We start from the raw sequence: 14213 nt of genomic DNA, 5'->3' as shown, positions 1-14213 counted from the left end.
TTCCCTTAAGTACAAAGAAAGCATATCACCCAATTCAAGGCAATGCCTAGAACCATTGGAAAAGCAAGTGAGGGGCAAACAAACATCAAATGCTGGTCAGACGCTAATACTACGTATACCGTAGCAGACCATAGAATCCAGAAGTTCGAACTTTATCAGTAACAAGTGCACAGCACAGCCATGTTTAACTGATTATAAGATATGAGTTTTCCGTTTCCATACTCAACTGCAAATCTTTTAGTTGCAGAAGTTGGAGATGAAAGGAAGCAGTAGGTACACCGATCCATCCACACAGTAACACCATGGACAAATAAAGGGAGGTGGTACCATTAGAGTAGGGACAAATTAATAGGTGGTTTAGCAAGAGGAGGACAAGCAGATGACGGGTCTTGCTTTGTCTGTCATCAAGCTACAGGAAGAATAAGTAGAACAAAGGTCACACATCATAAACAAGTAGATAAATATATATATATATATATATATATATATATATATATATATATATATAAATATGCATGCATCTAATTTCTAATCTAAGTCAATCTCGAGAAGCAACTAGTGATTAGCTCAAACCAGTGTCCGGTCGATTACAAAGCTGTTCTTGTCATACGCTGCTTGACAATCCTCTCACATATCTTGATGCTCTTCTCCTTGCTGCTGTTGCTTCCTGATGGAGTGCTTATTGTTGTGCATCCACACCTTGAGGACCTGCCTGCTGACCCCGACCTCGGCGCAGAACTCCTCCACCAATGCCTCATCCTGCTTCTGGATCCTCCATCCCACCCGCTCCGCAAAATCCAACATCCTCTCCTTCTGCTCCGCCGAGAACTTGGTCCTGAACCTCTTCCTGGACACCATATATGGCCGCTGCGGTGGCCCGGCCCCCGCATTCAGCTCCTCGCTCGAGGACTCCGTGGTCGTGCCCCCGCTGGCAGCGTTGCTGCTGCGAAAGAAGAATTGCTTCTGGTGGTGATGATAAGAAGCAGGAGGAGGAGGATGATGGGGATGGAGTGGTGGAAGCAAGAGGGGGACTCTGGTGTCGTGGACGCGATAAAGAGAGTTAGAGGTGGAACGGGAGGGAGAGGAATCGCCATCGATGCGGTGGAAGCTGCGGTGGCAGCCGCAAGCGGCGCATTTGAAGGCCTCGTCGCTGCTGCTAGGCATGAATTCACAGCAACCGTCGAGGACATGACCACCGAGGCTGGCGGCATGGTTCCGGAGGCACTCCCGGTACCGAATTGTGGTGTCAGCCTCGCTGGTGGGGGGATCAGCCCCACCACCCGTTCCTGAGGAGATCCCGACCGTGGTACGGGTGGTGGAGGAAGAAGGGTTGGGACCATTTCTTGCCCCTCCTCCTCCTCCTCCTCCTCCTCTCGGAGAAAGGAGGGAGGAGGAGGGGGAGAGCATCGGCCTGCCGAAGGCCGATTCTCTGATAGGAGGAGGAGGAGGAGGAGGAGGAGGAGGAGGAGGAGGAGGGTTGTCGCAATCCTCCTCCTCCTCCACATCCTGCCTTCTGAAATCCATGGAACCTGACTCTTTTTATCTTTTTTTGATCCTCCTGCCCTTCACTTTCTACGCGACCATCATCAAATCCAAACCCTAAACACCCATAAAATATAAAAAAAGGACAAGTAAGGCCGGAAACACCAGAGAACAGAACCTGAGCGAGTAATTCACCGACCACATGTATCTGATTTCCGAACCATTAGAGCCAAGGGTAGAGATCATTAGAGTTGGAAGTTGGACATAGCCTTAATATATAGAGCTAAGGGAGATCTGATTCCAAGAGGCCAACATGGCTTCGAAGTATGCTGAATGGAGTGAGAGAGAGAGAGAGGTGGGGAATGGCAAGACAGTGAGAGGGAGTTAATACGCAAGTTCAACACCACAAGGGCAAGAGGTAAGAGGTTTTCCTAGCGAATGGTGATCCAAAGAAGGAGAATAATGGGAGGAGGAGAAGGGAGGAGATTTCTTTTCTTTTCTTTTCTTTTTTTTGTTTTGTTGGGAGGTTCTTCTACCCCAAACCAACCGACAAGGTCATGTTTCACCCCTCCACTGCCGTGCAAGCAGGCCCACTATTACTCATCGTTGCTGCTTATTTCTCAGTTTTACTTGTTTTATTATATTATTATGTGTGGGGCTTCTCTACCCTCTCCTCGCCATTGCATCAAATTCCAAATCCTCTCCAATTAAAGGTGCTCCCATTTGTGCTCCTCCGTCGGCACAAGGCAAGGCCAGGAAAGAGTTCATTGGTTTGCGAGGGGCTGGTGTTGAAATGATGGGGCCTCCATACCACATGCACCACTCTTGTTGGTACGTCAGGCTCTCCCACTTAGAAACGAGGGTCCACCATGTTAGCGCACTCCTCGTCCCTTTCTTTGGCTTTGTTGGCTAGTTCTTCATTTTTTCTCTTTTTATCCTGTCATTCTTATTATTGAAGAAAGGTAGTATGGAAGACCAACTTGTATTATAATTTGACAAAATTTTCGTATTGAGAGATGTATTATACAACATTTGGACACAAAATCTCTTGTTGCTATGCCGAGAGACTCGCTTGTTTACAATTTCTTCTGAGTTAATTCTTCAATTTTAATAATTCTATTGTAGTAAAAAAATTTATAAACAAATCTTATAAATTTTAAGTTTGTTGGTAAAGTTTTCTTTTGGAATAATAAATTGTGCACCGATATCAATTGTGGAGAAAAATATATATTACTGATTATGGTCCTCTAGTCTAAATGCTGGATTCTAATATTGACTTTTTGGTACAATATTTAATATTAACATTAATAGTAGAAATCAACAACTATTTCATTATTTTTCTTTTCTTCATTCAACTTGTAAATAAATTCATTACCAACTTTTACCTCGCTTGTTACCAATTCCCGCTCTTTCCCTTCCATTTTCTCTTTTCTAAGCTCTCCTAGACCAAAAAATGATACATTCTTGTGGTTGGCTTTGCTCAATTGACCACTAATTTGCAATTGGATTTCCACCAACATCGAGTAAGTTACTATCAACTACTAATTGAATATAATATATATATATATATATATATATATATATATATATATATATATATATATATATATATATATATATATATGAATGTATGTGCATAGGCAAACCATGTCATTTAGAATAAAATGATTCAAACAAAAGATGCAGTGGTTTTGCTGTTTGCAATACGGAAATCACTGTTGAATTTGACCATTTCTTCATTAACTTACCGAAGCTCGCCTGGCCCAACGAGCGTGCCAGCGATCACCTGGAAGACAAAAATTTCGTTCACCCGTTTCTCCCCCATTTCAATGACCACCAAACCTTGCACCCTCTGAGGACCACATGGATGTGGGACCCCAAGGCAATGAAAGGTTGTAACGGTGGATGCCGGTGTGTGTATGAGTTTTTTTAACCATAGCAACTGTCATTTTATTGGAGCAAAGTAAGCGGTTTCCGAGTGCTACAATTCGCCTGCAATGATATCAGATGACATTAATTAATGGCAGTACCTTAATTGACGAATAATGACACTAAACTGACCATAAGATGCATCAATTATTAGATAATAAAGTTTAGTCTTGGACTTTTAACGGCAGGGCGCTACACGACATTTACTGACACGTGACGCATCATTTACCGTGCATTGATTCCGTCCCTCAAAGTACGTGCCATGAGACGTCGCTACTCGCAGCACTTCCTCTCTTGCTTCTTTTGGGGGACTCAAGATTTTAATCTGCAATTGCTCCAACGCAATTAAGAGCATTGTAAATTTAGGTCACGTCCATTATGTTTATTTACTTTTTCAGATTATTTGTAAAAGGCTACAAATACCTTGTTATCGTTATAACAGCCTTGTAGCTACTCATCAAATCCACAATATTTATAACAAATATTTTATTATATCTTTTCTCAAAAATATTATTCTTGCATACATTGTATATATAGAAACAAAAAAAAAAAGCAAAGTTTTTGTATGCTATGGAAAGCGGTTTCTTTGAATAACACTTATTTTGCTATTAGCACAGTAGCTAATAAAAGTTATCGCTCAATTGGTATTGTTTCAATAATTCCATTGAATTGAACCAATGTAATTACACAAATCATGATACACTATCAAAATGGATTATTGGGTATCGCTGATCTTAGTTCAAAAATTAGGTATCTTGGAAGGGTAAGATGATTTAAAGACGAGTGGTGGATGTTGATTGATAGAGCCATGTAGGTGGAAGGTCTGTGACGGGAACATGAATTGGCTGCTAGAATGTAGGATAATGCATAAGAATAGACGGTATGACCTCTCGAAAAATTGAGTTCAAGCAAGTAGCTATAATTAATGTAGTTTTCTCACTCAAATTATGTTAAGATAAATCTCGACGCCTCTACTCATTTTAGTATAGTGGGAGTAAGGATTTATAATTAGAGTTCTGTATGAAAGGTCTTATTGATAGTCGCCGCTATAGTCCTCCTAATTTAACTATGATTAGCGATATCTCAGACTGAGTAGAATACCGTGATAATAAGGTGTCCAAGTAGGAGTTTATTTAAGTATTCAACAGTCAAGGTTGATCAGCAATTTAAGCTTTTGGTCCTATTAGTCTAGGATTTAATGGCCGAGAGAGATCTTCGAAAGGCATGTTTGAGAGTCAGAAAAGTTTTGGTGAGACATGTTTGTGGTAGGGAGAGATACTTTTTGGTTAAAAGAAGACATCTTTAAAACTAGGAGCCAAACTTATTTTATTTTGAATAAATTTATTTTTAAATTTTATTTTTTTTTGTTCACTATTGCCATTAATTTAATTGGTGTTTATTCTAGATTCTGAACCGGCACGTTTAATCTGCATTAACGAGCATACCATGTACAGGTCATTAACCTCCTCCATCAACCAAAAGAATGTAGCATAATTTGGATAAATGGATAGCAAGGACCAGCATTCCTGCTCTTCATGCATTAGAGCTGTTGTTGCTAATTTGCTGGACTTTTCTGTCAGCCATGTCTACTATGATGCTAAGCAAGTACTGGACTGCTTGGTGAATTTGGTCTCACATCTCTTGCCCTCAGAGAAAGGGATGAACAGTTGACATGGTGCATCATGTCATCATGTTCCTAAAAAAGGTTCGGGCTCCACGCGACTAATTCATGCATGCATACATGTACTTCGCACCATCGGCTCGTTCTTTTTATTCAAACGGATATCAAGTTCTAGGATCAACATTATGAGGATTGATCGCCTCTAAAAGTGACAAGGCATCGTGCCAAATCACTTCAGTCACCTGATATAAGAACTTAACAATTTTTTAAGGTGGTTGGAATTTCATATGCCTTGGGACAGGACCTTGAATCTAATGGCTAAGGTTGAAACCGAAAGCCAACCCGCATACACCCCATACCCTTTGAATCAATAGCTGCTATTTGTATTGGCAAGATTATCCAAATCGCGATTGGAATCTCTTTTGGATCCATCAAAATCTCCTTGTGATCCATCTACATCTCATCCCCACCCTTTTTTTTTTTTTTGTGGGGTAAAAACAGCAATTTATGGAGCTCTAACGTGAGTACATCCTGCCAAATCACGAGAAAGTAAAGAACATTGAGAGAAAGGAGCGTCTACTACTGAAGTCCAAGGGACCTTTCCGGCATGCCAGGCAACAAAGGAGGCGACCCAGTCTGCAGGTCGGTTCGCCTCCCTAAACACATGTGCTGCCTGAAAATCGTCCATCTCTTGAGCCAGTCTGCGGGTCTCACGGATGAGGGGATGACTATCGCCATACCTATCCGCTCCCCGGATCCTGTCGATCACTATTGATGAATCCCCCTCTAGATGCACCCGCTCAGCACCAAGTACCTGCTTCGCATAAGATAAGCTCTCCTACGCTGCCCGGAGCTCTGCCCCAACAATGGTAAATCCTGGTGTACGGCGACCGCCAGCTGCTACCAGTGTGCCAAAGAAATCTCTGATCACAAACCCGACACCTCCAGACACACCGTCCACCAATATGCTGCCGTCAAAGTTCACTTTGAGATGACCAAGGAGTGAGGGCACCAAGAAACTAGGGCAAACCTGGGCGCTACAACATCGAAAAGAGCACCCCAGATGTCCCTGGCCATTCTGAAAGAGAACAATGCGGCAACACCGGTGACCTCCCCCACATGTAGCATAGCTCTATTCACCACCATCCTCGGAGTCGACCACCTGCCCTCATCCCCACCCTTTGCGACCTCATTAAATCCTACAATATGTGAATCGAAATTAGAGTTATTGAGGCATTTGAGAACCTAAAGTATCATATTAAAAAAAAGTATTCTGAATGGCCTTTCAGGCTAAGCATGTGTACCGAAAGGTCAACGAAGCAGCGGACTGGATGGTGGCGTATGTGGCGAGCCACTCAGAAAACACTCTGTGGGCAAAGGAGAAGGATTTGCTTAGGGCACTGTGTGACTTATTGCTTGCTGACTCTATTAGGTGTATCTGTATTCATAATATATGAAATACTCGTTTTAGTAAAAGAAGAAGAAGAAGAAGTAGAAGAGTATCATGTTAAAATAGTGAAAATTAATATATGCATTGGACTGACCTAGTAAACTAGGAGGAGGAAGTTCTCCCACTCCTCACATTGGCCGTATGCTCAACGAAGAATGCCCCACGATTAGCTTTGGCCCATGCAAGGAGGGCCTTACATGCATGCACCAAAGGTAGCTCAAGTACCACGGTCCATTCTGTTTGTATGGGCTTGCATCTAATGCTTGTCTTCCGAGTCAGGGTATCCTAGGCTACTTCTCTCTTAAAGATTGGGGGATTAAATTACGGAGATGTGACGCGTCAAAGCGTAATTTGCTAGGCTAGCATAATTTGCCGCTTGTGACTGCAGTTGTTTCAAATTTGAACTACCAACTTTGGCCAAGGGTACAATTTTACCAAAAAATCTACGCCCGGTATACATGCCACCGTACTACGTACCTAAACAAATCTCACACCAAGCAGGTTCACCAAATTTTCCAACTCATGTACCTTCATTATTGTTTTATTTCTTATATATACATTGCAGATTTGCAGTTGATTTTTAAAGCCCCATAATAAAGTCTTCTTGTCAATTTGTCTTGTAATTTGATAGAACTAACAGATTTATAAGTGAATCGGATTGCTATTGGACACGGACACTGTGGATAGAAGTACAGAATTTCTTGAGGAAACCACTTCAGTCCATATTTTAGGTCTCCGGATCAAGCCTAATTATTTGTATTGAAACTATGAGAAGAAAAAGGCAGGGCCGGAATTATTGAAAAGCAAAGCTGAGGCCCAAGCTGATGGCAAGGACGAGGATGCTGGTTCTGATGCTGCAAGTTACATTTGGTTGCAATTTTGTGGCAAAAGCAATAGAGATCTCATTTGCCCACTGGCCTCGCTCTATTGGATTCCTGAAAATATATTGAAGCATTGGACGAGGATGAAGGTTTTCAAATAGGAATGAAGCAGTTAAGTATCGTTTTAACCAACGTGCTGAGTGCTTTGTATCTTCCTGGAAATTGGATGTTGCATATATAGATGATATGAGAGGTGAAAACAGGGCTAAGTTAGTAAAATTCAGGTCCAACAAGGCCTGAGGGAAATCCGAGTCCCGAACCTCGTTCGGATTGAGTAAAGGATGTCTGTTATATAAACGATGACTTGGATTAGGAGAGAGAAAAAAAAAAGACATGTTATTTATATATTGAGAACTTACTATTTCATATTCTTTGCATTGCTCTATGTTGAATATGTTGTAATTCTGACCCCAAAGTAATAATATCCTCTGCAACTAATGTAATAACCCAGACTTTTTCTTTTTCGGCTCGTGGGCCGGCCAGAAGTGGCCAGGCCCAGCCCGACCTGCGCATGGGCATGTGAGGGGACTCGGGGAGGAAGACTATGGCTGGGAGTCTTCCTCCCCCTCCCCCCGATTCCAATTAAAATCGCCTAGAAAATAGGGAGTTTCAAGGTGATCCAAAGACCGGATCTCACCTATTTAAGACCCCTCATCCTCCTCCTTTAAGATCCATAAAAGATTAGACAAGAAATCACTCAAAATAGTTCTCCTCTCTAAGTTACATACATACACCATTGGATTTACATCGCGATACATCGCGAGATTTATATTGATAAATTTGGTTTGGTATCGTGCGGCAAAACCTATTTTTAATATGTGTTAGCTCCAAACTTGCAAGTAAAAAAAAATAAAAATAAAATATAATTACGACTGCCACCTTCTTGGTAACCATAATCATACCAATTATTTATTTGAAGGAACCCTACATCCAGACTACCAAGGAACTCAAATCTCAGCTCCTAAATGTTGCAATGCCCAAAAAATTATTAGAATTTCATACCCAACTACAAACCTGTCTTTCGTTCAACAGTACATATAATCTCTCAGTTGACCGAAAAATCGAACAAAGGAGAGATGAAGCCAACTTCACTTTCAGTCAATGGAGGAGGATTGCCTCTGAGAAACAGAATTGGGAGACTAAGAAACCGAGATTGTAAGGTTGTGGGCTTGGTGTAACCAGGCTGAAGTGTCCATATGCTGGGCTTTGTACTGGGCCACAGCCTCTGGAGCCTGAGTTCAGTCCTCTTCCTAATGGAGGCCAAGGACGAGGAGGAAGAGGAGGAGGAAAAAAAGGAACAGAAAAATGACTTTCATAAGGTGGGATGACAAAGCTGCTGCACGTGAGACAGGGCACAAATTCATTCAACAAGACAAATTCATTCAAGATTCATGGAAGTAAATTTTTTTTTTTTTGGTACAACAGTGGCTCACACTCGACGGGTATGAATACGGCCAACAAAATCAGAAAATAGAAGACTACATAAGGACACAGGCACTGACCTGTGGCTCGCCCAACTAAAATCTCTAGAGTGGTGGGCTGCATAGGAGGCAACTCAGTCTGCAGCACCGTTTTAAGGGTGATGTGTTGCATATTATATGTGTTGCTACGCTGCATTATGCAAACTGAGCCTCATATATTTAGAAATTTTAAACAAAGATTTAGTTAAATATTATCGACAAAGTTTCATTTAAAGTAATATATTTTGAAGCATGGATCCCAGCAACTGCTAAAAGATTACACACATGAAATGAGGCACCCGGAGAGATTCAATTAATACTAAATTAGATTTTATGAGACAGTCGAGCATTTAACACACACACACAATTTATCATCACCTTGTTAGGCAAGCAAAACTTAGCATGTTTCACATCGAACAGTTTGTTTAGAAGTTGTTCCTCTTCCTTTGGCCTTCTCTGGTCAAAATAATTTATTAATTTTCAAAACATAATGGTTTGCTGATATCCATCCATCTTTATCAAACCAATCTTATTAGAAGAATTGAGACGCAAGCGAGCAGGACACAAATGGTGCTAATCATAGACATCTTAACTTGCTTGCCGCGTCAGCATCACAAACCGATTCATATCCTCTTTGCAACTAGCATTGCCCATCAATTAGCTGCCTAGGCATCTGAACTCTCATCATTTTCTTCTTCCTTTTCAAAAGAAAAAAAAAATGTAACTGTTCACTTTGGGGTAGTGGTTTTTGAAACATCTTATGCCTATAATGAGTGCCTTGATGATGGTATGATGCCCTATGCAAACATCCAAATAGTATCATCTTTAACTTTTCTGTTTCATTTAATAGAAAGGGGAGTGACTTGGTGCAAAGTCGCAAGGAAATTCAAGTCTGACTAGTTTTGCAGGCAAAAACTTCCTACATGTGTTGCCAACCATACATCTCCTTATCAGCACGCAAGCTAGGCACTCTTCGGTGGAAGCAATTTAGCTAATTCGTTTGATTAGCAAGAATAATATAGATTCTCCCTAGTTGTGGATGCCATCTAACCTGCTTTAGAATGCATATAAGGTCATATTCTGAGATGCAAGGTTACCTTTGAAAAGTATTTGGCATGCATCTCGAGGCACTGCATCAAAGGGTGGCATGCAACTAGCTAATGAGAATTGACTATTCTGATTGCAACCAGAATACAGTTTAGGACCTACTCTAGAACAAGGAAAATTGTTGTTCATAAAATGTAAATGATAAGCTTTAAACCTGCAAACATCCTTGTAGATCAAGGCCCTTAGCGACCATTTATTAGATCTTGGTTATCAAATTATCTGCTCTTTGTTGCCAATGAGAAAGTAGCAATATTAATCCTGTGAGAACTCATGCATGCGTGTGTTTAGTCTCACATCGGTTATTCACTAAATTTGTTACAAATCTACTGTTGGCAGCTCTAGCATTGGAGGGAGGATATGCATTTGAGTTTGCCTTGCTTTAGCAATAAAATTCAGGGCGGCTTAGACGTGGTTTGGTTCTCTTGAGAGCATGAAGCAATATGATTCGTTTCAATACGTGCAAATTAATGTGGTTCTGCATGGTGCAAAGCATTTTGAGAAAGGTTCAGCATTGTATCAAGGCTTGAAATGGTCAGGGTTGCAGCTTATCACTCCTTCAAGTCATGCTGATAGTATTATGCGTGCAGCTAATGTGCTCTTGGAGCAGGTTCGTTGTTCCAAAATTCTTTGTTAAATGCTAATGATAAATTAATGGGGAACTTTATTGAATTCTTTTGTGAAAAAAAAAGGTTTGACAAAATGTTAGTGGCCTGCGAACGTTGCCTGAGTTTCACGTCAGCATTCAACCAAATAGTTTGGCAAACAATGATTTCAGCAGAGGCTCAGAGGATTGACAAGGATGTTAGCAACTTGAGATGTGGGGTCTTATAACTAGGTTCATCCATCAAGAAAAAAGGTTCCATTCCAACTATCAAATCCAAATGCATTTAGCCAGCTAAATTTCTCGAAATGATAAGATGCATCATGCAAAAGGTGAGGCGGACGAAGAATCGAAGAGAGACAGGAAACTCCATATCTAGATTCCGTTGGATTTGGAGGCTAACATTTTGCACTCTTGCATCCGTATCTTGACATTATCTTAACGCCATCCTGTTAAAATATTGCAAGCGTGAGAAGCAACTACCTAGCTTCTTCTGGATTCCAACATCAAACCCAGATCTCGCCGTTTGTACTCTTGCTACAGATGGATTAGGATTAAACGACAAATTTGGCTCGATGACTTACTTGGTGAATAGAAAAAAACAAAGAACGAGGTGGAACATAATAATAAAATTCTGATTATAATAACCAGATAGCTATTTTAGTTCTTTTAAAGTTCTAGTGATGCTCGTGATCATGTTGTTTCTTAACTAAGAGGAAGTTTTTGAACTGCACGTCAAGGGTTGCACCCAGCTTGTCTTGATCAGTTCATGTCGTGCAAGCCACAATGAAAGCTTACCCTTCGCTGAGGGGAAGTGAAAGCATAGACAAATATTTGCAGCAGTGAAACCTATATCTATGTTTTGGACGCAGGGCAATATAACTGTGATGCCTCGTTATTCTAGAGATTTGCTCAAAAAAAATTGCTCGAAGATATGGTAATGTCCCCCATGGTATATTTTTCACTTAATGTAGTTGTCGATGAATTAATACTTTACGCATATATTGGTGTCATATTTTTCTTTTTCAATGTTCGTGTCTACCCACTTGGATATTTTTAAACCAAGTGTACATTTTTTTGCCATAAACAGGCATATATATATATATATATATATATATATATATATATATATATATATATATATATATATATATATATATATATATATATATATATATATATATATATATATATATATATATATATATATTTATATTTATATTTATGTATGTATGTCTGTAAATCTTACCGCAAGTAATACTACATTTGTTGCGTCTTACATCCCCCTTTTGAGAAGAAATCTATTACTTCTAGATATAAGCACATGCAATATGCATGTGAGAGGATGTACGAATTACTGCAATTACAGCTGTCCATGATATGTTTCTCTTAAATAGCAAAATAATAGAAAGATGATCCTTCTCCAGAAGAATCACCAGACACCATATGGACAATTTTAGCCTTTACGAGTATCCAAGGGATCACCAAATTTGATGTGAATTATTTTGGCCACTACAATTATCCAAGAGGATCACCAAACTTGATGTGAAATACTTTGCCCATTACGAATATTCAGAAGGATCACCAGACTCGATATAGACTACTTTGGCCACTACAGATATCCAGAAGGATCACCAAACTCAATGTAAACCATTTTGGCTACTATGAGTATTCAGAAGGATCACTAGACTTGATATGAAACACTTTGGCCACTACAAGCAAGGCTGGACAGGATTTAGGAGCGAGATCTACCATATCGGGAAGTCGAGTTGCAGACCAAATTTTTGGAGGCCATAACTTAGTCATACAATACTCGATTGAGATTACCTTTTTTTTAAAAAAAATAGGTATCTTTTCGAGATCTATAGTTGGTTGAATTGGGATAAAATTCCACCGTTTATACTCCAAACTTTGATCAGGCGTAGCTCTCTATCCGATAAGAATCTGACATAGCGACAAAAGAAAGAGTTGATGTAAAAGTTGAGATCTACCTCCTCAAGATTTTTAGCTTTTTCTAGTCTACTAGTAATGTCTATTTTAGAAAAAAGAGTCCTACTAAATTTAGGAAAAGAAATTTAACCCAAATTGTAATAGGACAGACCACACATTATAAATAAGGCTATGTACCTTTTTTTTTAAAGAATTAATAAAAAAAAGGGACTTAAGCCCTACTTTTAATATTTTTCCATCTTCTTCTAGTTTTCTTTCGAGAGATTCGAGTTGAGCGGGCTGAAGAAAATCTTCCTCTCCTCGATTAGATCAAAGAAACATAGTTATACTCCAAGGAATAATTAGGACATAATTGTCAATCGCTGTATGTTACAGTACCTAATTCTTAAAGTCAAATTAGCAAAAGTATATGGGGGGGAAGAAAAACTTTATGACAATGAGGGTTGACAAAGAGAGGGGTCCTTGGTTAATGATCTCACCAAGATGAGAGATGGAGGGAATTTGGATTCCACATGCAATTTTGTGGTCCCATTTCATGTTTATGACGTGCAGTTATCATCAGAAAGCAGCAAAATTTGAAATGCCGAAAGTACATTAACTTGCTCCCTGGCCTTGATGCGGCTGTCATCTTAAACCCATTAGTCCATCAGTACAAAAGTTATCATTGACCTGGCCTTTAATCAAGATAATTTCCTATAGCATTATTCTTTGTTAGGTTCATTAATTATTGAGTGGACAAAGGGAAATGTGGAGTAGGATACATTCAAGTACAATGGTTGGGTACTACCCAAGGAGGTAAAGTAACATGCATAAAGGAATTAAGTGAGCCCCATAGATTAAATGGTATTATTTTTTTCTCAAATGTCTGTGGACTTTTTTTTTTTTTTTTGGGGATTTCGGTAACTCACGTCAACCTGATGTGAGTTCTACCATTAGAGTCAAAAGAAATAAGAGTACATAAGAGTGGGGGATCAGAGTCAGTCCTTGTTCATAAAACCTCTTACGAGTGGTGAGCAGCAAAAGAGACGACCGAGTCTGCTGCCGAGTTCGCCTTCCGATACACATGGGCCACCTGAAACGATTTACAGCCAGCCACTAAGCTCTGGATATCCTTGAGTAGGGGGTGACCATTGTCATGTTGTCTGGCATCGCGAATCCATTCAGTCACCGTAATCGATCAGTCCTCCTCCAGGATGATATAGTCTGACCCTAGGATTCTTCTTGCATAGGTGACTCCCTCCCACGTTGCTCTGATCTCTGCTCCAATAGCGGTCATGTCTTTGGTGCGCCTATCGCCTGCCACTCCCTTCCACACTGTTCTGAGCTCTGCTCCAATAGCGGTCATATCTCCAGTGCACCTACTGCCTGCCACAATCAACGATAATGGCTTGTGAAGATATATTGATGACTATTATTTCTAGATTGTTGAAAAGGTTCATTATTATTTTAGATCAACAAGGTCACGTTCTCTCTCAATTGAGAGTAGCCTTATTCATGGCTTATCTACTGTAGGTAATAAGTGCCTTTTCCAAACTTGGTTCGTTATAAGTAAAATATTTATCCTCAAATGGCAGCTCAAATGCAGCAACTTGAGCTATGCCAAAAACTATAATTAGCTTGATCTATAGCAATTAAGGGCAGTCGATGAATTTGTCAAAGTTTAACTAGAGGTTTTGGGTTCCCTTCTTGGATGATGCATCTCCAAAAATTTAAATCTGAATAATTATAGTGC

The 14213-nt window shown here is 40.1% G+C and overlaps 1 protein-coding gene across 1 annotated transcript; it reads right to left on the bottom strand.

Annotated features, from left to right (window-relative positions):
* Window positions 1-305: 305 nt before the first annotated feature.
* On the bottom strand, window positions 306-2084 carry LOC103702004 (zinc-finger homeodomain protein 5-like). Its single transcript, XM_088701896.2, has 2 exons — window positions 574-2084; window positions 306-409 (listed from the first exon to the last, which is right to left on the bottom strand). Exon 1 carries the CDS (start codon window positions 1522-1524, stop codon window positions 628-630), a length of 897 nt encoding a protein of 298 aa, XP_088558022.2. The 5' UTR covers window positions 1525-2084; the 3' UTR covers window positions 306-409; window positions 574-627.
* Between the last annotated feature and the right edge of the window lie 12129 nt (window positions 2085-14213).

Source organism: Phoenix dactylifera, chromosome 7, assembly GCF_051530095.1.
Source record: "Phoenix dactylifera cultivar Ajwa chromosome 7, Ajwa_hap1_PhDact_Kaust_v1.1, whole genome shotgun sequence".
Classification (NCBI taxonomy): domain Eukaryota; kingdom Viridiplantae; phylum Streptophyta; class Magnoliopsida; order Arecales; family Arecaceae; genus Phoenix; species Phoenix dactylifera.
The sequence above is the reverse complement of the archived record's forward strand: the minus strand, read 5'-3'. Positions and strand labels throughout refer to the sequence as shown.

What these genes read in the sequence shown, in the direction of transcription:
- LOC103702004 (XM_088701896.2), bottom strand. Translation starts at nt 1,524, where the DNA reads ATGGATTTCAGAAGGCAGGATGTGGAGGAGGAGGAGGATTGCGACAAC.